The following is an 8,209-nucleotide window of genomic DNA, read 5'->3' on the forward strand; positions in this document are numbered from 1 at the left end:
ATTAGGCTCTAGCGGTGTCAAACTGTGGATGTAAAAAGTCAAAAATACCCTTAAATGTAAATATGTTATTATTTTTTTGAGTATCTTAACGATTTCAAATGAAAAAACTTAAAACTAGAATATTGTAGATCTTGTTGAGATCTACAATTTTTATATAAAAATTAATTTTATTTAATTTAGCAAAAAACTAAGTAGCATAATAAGCTAAATTTTAGCAAAACGACACGCTGGTGTCAGTCTCACAAGAGCGATCGCTATAGTAGCGTCCCATGGAGCGAATTGCACTGAATGGACGTGTATCCATGAACCATCAATGCAACCATATGAAAGCTTTATTATCATTGAAAAAATAATAGAAGAAGGTTTTACCACAAATAAATCCAACTTGGTCACTTGGTAGGTAAACACCACGACGGAGTAGGTAAGACATTTTGCAAAACATATCATATACTCTTATAAAGCTAAATCTTACTAGATGAATTTTCTCTTCATATAAGATGTCCACGTCATTTCTCATGACCCACTAAGTGTCGGCGTCTAAACTCGTGGTCTAGGCACTAACAAGTATAAGTCTGCGTGACTACCCAAGCTTGGATGGTGATGCAAGTGAGACACAGAGGGTTTATACTGGTTCGGGCCAAGAATGCCCTACGTCCAGTGTAGTTGTGGATTCTGTATAACCTTGCACCCAAAGGTGCTTGTAGTAGGGGGTACAAGCTGGTTGCGAGAGAGGGCTAAGTCCCAGGTCTCGGTTTAGTGGTGGAGAGAGTGGTGATCGCTGCTCTGTGAAAGAGTGTGGCGGTAGTGTGTGTGATCCTTCTGAACCTGATCCTAGCTATGAGCCCTGGCTCCCCTTTTATAGCCTCAAAAGGAGACAGGGATTTACACGGGTAGATTTCTTCTGTTGAATGGTGAAGCCACAGTCCCGACCCTGTTGAAGCTGGTCCATCCCGTCCTTGAGAGATGGTTGACAGCATAGCTGCTCCTGTAGAGGGTTGCCGAGCCCTGTAGGGGTCATGGGGGTCGGATCGCCGGTACTGCTGAACATCCCGTCAATAGTGGGAAAAGACCTCAAATAGTGGTGGTGATTAACCTCCCCATTCTCTTTCTACTGTGAGGCAGTACGCCACAGTGAAAGAGGTAAGGATGCATAGTGAAAGAGGTAAGGCCACAGTGACCAGGGTGGTTGGAACAGTCGGCACCCTGCCCTGCTGCGGTATGGGAGTCATCGCGCTTGTCACTTCGGGGGTACGGGCGCCGTATGGTGGAAGTCTTGTTGACCTGGTGGAGCGGGGTCTGGTGCCTGAGCCCAGAAGGGGTCGGGCGAGGCGATGTCTGCGTCCGAGGTCCTGAGGGGTCGGGCGAGTCGGAACTTGCGTCCGAGGCCCGGAGGGGTCGGGCGAGTCGGAACTTGCGTCCGAGGTCCGGAGGGGTCGGGCGAGTCGGAACTTGCGTCCGAGGCCCGGAGGGGTCGGGCGAGTTGGGGCCCGTGCCCCGGTGATTGCGGTTAGCTTGCTTGGTCTTTTGCGTCTTTTATTGCTCTGATTTGGGTATCCCTTTTTATGGTACCCAACACTAAGGTCTTGTTTGATACATCTCAACTTCACTAGTAAAGTTATTTTTTAGAAAATAGCTTCATGAGCAACTTTCTAGATGAAGCTATGCTATTTTGAAAAAAGTGTTTGGTAAAATAGTTTTACCAATTACTTTTTTCATAGATGAGAGAGAGAAATGAACTAAGAACATATCTAGGACACAGGCACCAGACAATAATTTTCTTTTATAATAAATCAGCTAACAATACTTTTTATTATAGTTTATCAGCCAAACATACCATCCTGCAACTTATCTAGGACACGGCCACGAGGCGTGCGCGTCTATCAGCTCCGGCGACACCTCCATCCTGCGCGATCAAGGACAGAACATGGGCATCGGAGCATGAGAAGGACTTTTTCCAGCATTTATTTGTCATAACCGCACCTAGTTAACAAGTATTCTCTCTATCTTAAATTATAAGATATTTAACTTTTTCAACCTTAAGTTTGACCACTCATTTATTTAAAAAATTATATAAACATAGTTAAATTTAAGCTATTTTAAAGAAATTTTATTAATAAACTAAGCCATGATAAAAAGATGATATTTTGTATGATTTTTTAAATAAAACGAGTGGTTAAAAAAAATCAAAATTGATGATAAAATAATCAAACATCTTATAATTTGAGATGGATTGTGTACTTGTGTATTCTAAATACAAGAAGTTTTAGTTTTTCTAGATATATCACTTTTAATTGTTATGATTTGGAAGGAAGGGGTAGCATAGAACATCATCACAATGCAGAAGTAGAATTCATAGTTCAGAGCTTTAAGAGATGATGAATGATGGCTGATGCACTTAAAATATAAGGTTAACTGGACCCCACACCCCAGTCATTATATCCGGCACGTTACATGGCAAGCATATCAGGTCATCTCCAGATAAAAGCTGAAGCTAGAAGAGTAGCGATCGATAAGCCAACTCGGTCTGCTTGGTTCATTTATCATGGACTGGAGTTACGAGCTGCAAGTTTTTTTCCCCCTTCTCTTGGGTTGAGATCATAGAACTCTGATGCAGCTGAAACTTCAGCAAGGATTCCTTCCATCTGTACACCGTACCGCCCCTCCGTCTGGGGTCTCAGCTCAGAGCTTCGACAGGGCAATGTCCATCACTTCAACGAAGAAATCTGCATCTTCCTTGGTGAAGCATAGAGGGGGAGTGATCCTGAAGACGTTCCCATAAAACCCGCCTTTGCCGACCAAGACTCCCATATCTGCATATCCGTCCACAATCATCAGAGGAAAAAACAACACCGATCACTTGCATAGTAGTCATAACTCTGCAGGCAACTCCATCTGATAATTCCGATCAATTTTTGAGGTCACCTTACCTTTCATATGTTCCATGGCATGGCAGATCTCATCTTTCGCCGGTGTCTTGAGCTGCCGGTCGGTGACGAGCTCGACACCGAGCATGAAACCTGTTCCCCTCACGTCGCCGATGACTGCGTGAATGAACAAACAGGAAAGAAAAAAAAGGATCATCATATCAGGCCGAGGTTGTGGTCAGAAAGAACATCGAATCTGTCGAATTCCTGAACAAATTAAAAATCCAGCTGGGGTCAGAAAAATGTCAGGTGCACGCACTGTCGTGCTTCTCCTGGAGACCACGAAGGCGATCCTTGAGGTAGGAGCCGACGACGAAGGCGTTCTCCTGGAGCTTCTCCTTCTCGAGCACCTTGAGGACGGCGAGCCCGCCGGCGGTGCACAGCGGGTTGCCGCCGAACGTGTTGAAGTAGCAGCGCCGGGTCAGCACCTGTGCGATCTCCGGCGTCGTCACCACGGCGCCGAGAGGGATGCCGTTGCCGATGCCCTGAAAAAAATTCAGGCGTTCGGAGAACGTACGCGCCGCCGCCGCCGCCACGTTTGTCATGTTCAGGAGGCGTCGTTGATGGCACGGCACGGGAAAATTAGAATGACGTGTACGTACCTTTGCCATGGTCACGATGTCGGGGACCACGCCGTGGGTCTCGAACCCCCAGAAGTGGCTGCCGACGCGGGCGAATCCCGCCTGGACCTCGTCGGCGATGCAGAGCCCGCCGGCCTTCCGGACCTTGTCGTACGCCAGCGGCAGGTACCCCGGTGACACCTCCACGATTCCACCCACACCCTGTACAGTACAGTAGGATTCCATTCCACAAAGTCATGACGACGTACGTCGTCCAGTCGCAGCGAGAGGAACAGAACAGCTGCTGTCTGTGCGTCAGTACTCGATCAGTAGTGTTAGAGTGTACCTGGATGGCTTCGGATATGAAGCCGGCGACATGGCCGGTGGTGCCGAACTCGATGATCTCCTGCACGTCCCGGACGTACTTGTCGGCGTCGGAGCCGAAGGCGCCTCTGTAGGGGTCAGGGTTCACGGCGTGGTGCACGCCGCTCTACTTGCGCAGCGAACGAACATCACATGCATGATCAGATCAGAGAAGTTGCGGACGCATTGCGTTCATTTTACCTGGATGACGTTGAACTTCCAGTTCTTCTGCGCGGTGGCTCCCATGGTGCCGGCCGCGTTCCCGTGGTAGGAGTTGCGGAGGGAGATGATGTCGTGGGAGCCGGTGTACAGCCGCGCCATCAGGATGGCGAGCTCGTTCGCCTCCGTGCCGGAGTTGGTGAAGAAGACGACCTATGGTATTTATACGCAAGACCAATATAATAACGGCATGGGGAAAAAAAATGAGTGTCAGTCATTGGTTGCTCGACGGCTGAAACAAACAGAACGTGCACAAGACGCGGTCAGCTAGCAACGCGTGCCTTAAGATCTCCGGGCAGCTTGGATGCCAGCGCCTCGGCGAAATCGGCGATGGCGTGGTTGAGGTAGAGCACGGTGGAGTGCTGCAGTCGCTTGGCCTGCGCGGTGATCGCGTCCACGACGTCGGGGTGGCAGTGGCCGCAGCACACGGTGGCGATGCCCGCGAACGCGTCCAGGTAGCGCCGCCCGTGCTCGTCGTACAGGTACTGCCTCTTCCCCTCCACGATGTTCAGCTGCAACAGGACAACAATGCAAACGATCGATTACCAATGTTTTCTACTGTGGCGGCTCTTTTTCCCTCTGCGTGCAGAGATCAAGAACCAGTTCGTTCAAAACAAAAAGAGAAGGAACAAAAGAAAAAAAAAACAGATAAGTGGCCGGCATGGAGGCCCCAGATGCATCTATTCGATCCATCGACGTACAGGGTTGGAGTAGAAGTGGAAGAGGGACGGGCTGAGGTACTCGGCGCGCTTGCGGGCGATGTCGGCGGCGCTGGGCCCGTCGTAGGGCAGCGGGACGTGGTCGAACGCCGGCATTCTCGGCGCCGCCGTATCGGCCGGGGCCGCGGCGGCGAGACGGGAGAACCTCCTCACCAAACTCCTAGCCGCCCCCAGCTGCATCATCGCCTCGCCACTCGCGATTGGGTTAATAATTAGTTAATTCCCCTTCTCCTCCTCCCTCAAATTATGCCTTAACTACTAATTGCGATCAGTTTTTTTTTTCTTGGTGTTGGGAGGGCAGGTGTGACCGTGCGGGGAGTAATCAGGAGGACGACGGGAGGTGTTTATATGGGCCTTGCAATGCAATGGAAAGCTGCACAAAAAGATTTGGTGCGCTAAACTGCCAAGTTTACACGTCGACATGCTTCGAAAAGCTCTCAAGCCTCAAATGTCAAATGATAAAATCTCAGACGGAAAATCCGCCAAGGATTTTGCAAAAATCAAGGGACGACGGGAATTTCCAGAATCAGAAGGTGCTATAGTTACTCTAGGCAATTAGGCAACGCACAGCTAGTCCCAAGAATCTGGACTCTTTCCTTTTTGAGCTGTAACTGTGCGGCTACCGTACGTCGTGCTCGAGCAGATAGAACAGAAGACGGGGGCTCAACCAGTGCGTGCCCAACGATATCCCCGTACCCTGGTTCATTGCACCTGGACAGAGTTACTGTGCACAAACTGAACCCTGATTCCCTGAAGCAGGCTTTAAGGTGTTTTTACAGTATGTTTGTTGTTCTTCTCTGAACGGTTAAACTGAACCACCCTAAAGAAGGTTATACGTTTGTTTTTCTTAATCATTTTTAGCAAGTTTGATGTTTCCCTCCCTGTATATATTTAGTGGTCTAATAATCACATACTGTAAAACAGACATTATATTCCTCTCAATCTGCAACTAAGTTGGGTCACATACTGTAAAACAGACATTATATTCCTCTCAATCTGCAACTAAGTTGGGTTATGTTATTTAAGTGCTTCGTCTGCTTGTGGCATGCGGAGTACATGGATATATACGCTGATGATACAGTATTATGTCAAGAAATAAGCAGCTGAAAGGTACGCGATGGTGCGAATCGACGGACACGGCAATGCTTGATGATGCTTGCTTTAGTTTAATTCTTTAAACAAATAGGAAAGGAATGCAATCAGACAATTGGTCTGACAGCGATTAGGGAACACACTATAGCCATCACAGTCAAGCAAATGAGATGAGATTTGGCTGTGATGAGACGGAACACATTTCAATAGGTCTCATCCCATTCTTGTTTTTATGCAATGAGATAATAGTGCTTCTGTGCACCATATTGATGATGCGTACTTCTGGATTGATATGAGCAGATTTGCTCCTCCAGTCTGTTTAGGAAAACTCTTCTAAAGAGTAAGCTGTGCAAAAAAGTTCTGTTCCCAGGATCGTTAACTTTGCGTTAAAAAGCTCGACACCAAATTTCTCTCCTGAACTTTCAGTTTACTCTGTAAATAATCACGAGCAGTCCTCAATCTTCTTACTTATCTTTGTCTTTCTTCACAAAACAAATTTTGCAAGCAACAAGTTGATCGAGAGAATTATTGGTTCAAGGATGCTGCATTATTGGCTCAGGTGTCAGTAGTGTTTACTTGCTTCCAAGTTGGATCCACAATGGAACTCTTATCTGATGACAGAGTAGGTGGTTAGCAATCTTTGTATACTCTTTGGTTGGGGATAGAGATGTGATCAAGAAAGCAACTACTACAGTGCTTGCTCAGACATCACTAAATTTGTTCTAATTAACTTGGTCAGTTTGCATCACGGTATGGTAAGTGGCACAACACTTGAAAGTATAGACAATAGAGTTGGGAAGTTGTGATCAAGCACAAGCAGTAGCTAACATCCTTTAATTTCTCTGATAATTTGGATGCTTCACAAGTAAGTGGGTATTTGGATCTACTAAACTAATATTTAGATGCTAAAATTTGGAAAGGCTGGATCCAAGTAGGTCTAGCTAGTTATTAGTTGCGCTAATTGTTAGCTGGAGGCATGCATCTAACAACATTATCTAGTCATATGCCACAACCCATTCAATAGCAGCTAATAGATTGCCAAAAGATATTTTCCTTCCCACAGTCCCACGCCAACATGTATCCACGTGTCCTCCCTATTAGCAATAGCTAAAGCAGGAAGCACATTATAGATAAACCCATCATTGCATCCGCTTTTTACTTGTTCGATCTAAATAATACCTATTTAATAGTTAACTAGCTAATATAGCTATGAACTATAAGCTGCTACTTGGATCCAAACAGGCCAACTAGCATGTGAAAAGAGGCTATGTTTTGAAAAAAAAATCTAGCATTAACGAAACTTATATTCGAATCTTGTGACATCAAAGATTTACTTGACAAGTACACTAGTTCTTCATAATTCATACCTAACTCACCTCCCATATCAGAATCCTCTTTTGAGGGTACCTAGGGTCTACATACTCGTCAACGATGTTCGCCACATTCATTCCATGTCCTCTTTCTCTTTATTGGTTTGATGTAGGTCACCATGGCCTCACTCATAGTTACTTGATCCATTGAGCATAAGGCTCCTTGCTCGTTGTGCACCACCCCTTAGGCATTATCGTCAACAATGGTAATATGTTTAGCATTAAGTAAGGTGAATGCATTAAGCATGAATGTCGGGTTAGAGATGGAGATGACAGCGTTGTTGCCTAGGCATTTGCATCACCCACCCCATTCCTCACAATAAGGGATGGTCGTCAGCATGTCCATCAATATGAATTATAGGTCAGTGTTGCTTATTGGGTGGCTCTAATTGTAGATGGAGATCATTAGGCTATGTGAGGCTAACGATGTTGGTTGCTTATAAATGGGGCGGTAAGGTGATGGTGCATTGTTGGTCTAATAAGGTAGTCCTAGAACACTAGGGATGGTGACGATAAATGTGACAGTGGAGAGCCACTAGATGGAGGAAAGGGCGAGCGAAGGTGAGAGAGTGTATGTCACGATTTTCTAGGTAACACATAACATTCCCCAAAGGACAATGTATTTCAAAAATGAGGTCATTTGGGATCCTAAGCTAATGGTTGAATGTGATGAAATGGTCAATTGATATTGCAATGGTTAGATGTAGATTATAGTGAAGATGTAGAGGAGTTTGAGTTGGCAAGTCGCTTTAGTGCCACTACTAGGAGCATCTTTAAGTGGGAGGAAATTGGCATTAAGGTAATGTAGAGAAGAGATGGGTTTATTAGATTGGTAGTTAATTGGAGAAGGCCCTATTTGCTGGTCATGATTGATCCTAATTCACCTTTTTTTTGAAAAGGTGTTGAAAGACATATTTTGCTTATTGTACTTATTTAGTTCATTCTAGAATTAATATCAATAT

General features: G+C 45.8%; 1 protein-coding gene across 1 annotated transcript; it reads right to left on the minus strand.

Annotated features, from left to right (window-relative positions):
- Positions 2,354 to 5,129, minus strand: LOC8082323 (alanine--glyoxylate aminotransferase 2 homolog 3, mitochondrial). The gene is made up of 8 exons (XM_002467846.2): positions 4,768 to 5,129; positions 4,348 to 4,578; positions 4,049 to 4,219; positions 3,831 to 3,974; positions 3,527 to 3,706; positions 3,184 to 3,409; positions 2,928 to 3,041; positions 2,354 to 2,810 (listed from the first exon to the last, which is right to left on the minus strand). The coding sequence occupies exons 1-8, from the start codon at positions 4,966 to 4,968 to the stop codon at positions 2,680 to 2,682; spliced, it is 1,398 nt and encodes a 465-aa protein (XP_002467891.1). The 5' UTR covers positions 4,969 to 5,129; the 3' UTR covers positions 2,354 to 2,679.

Source organism: Sorghum bicolor, chromosome 1, assembly GCF_000003195.3.
Source record: "Sorghum bicolor cultivar BTx623 chromosome 1, Sorghum_bicolor_NCBIv3, whole genome shotgun sequence".
Classification (NCBI taxonomy): domain Eukaryota; kingdom Viridiplantae; phylum Streptophyta; class Magnoliopsida; order Poales; family Poaceae; genus Sorghum; species Sorghum bicolor.

What these genes read in the sequence shown, in the direction of transcription:
- LOC8082323 (XM_002467846.2), bottom strand. Translation starts at nt 4,968, where the DNA reads ATGATGCAGCTGGGGGCGGCTAGGAGTTTGGTGAGGAGGTTCTCCCGT. An exon ending in AGCTGCCCGGAGATCTTAAG is followed by an intron (nt 4,220 to 4,347) that starts GCACGCGTTGCT and finishes TAAATACCATAG; the next exon opens with GTCGTCTTCTTCACCAACTC. An exon ending in TCTCCAGGAGAAGCACGACA is followed by an intron (nt 3,042 to 3,183) that starts GTGCGTGCACCT and finishes TCATTCACGCAG; the next exon opens with TCATCGGCGACGTGAGGGGA.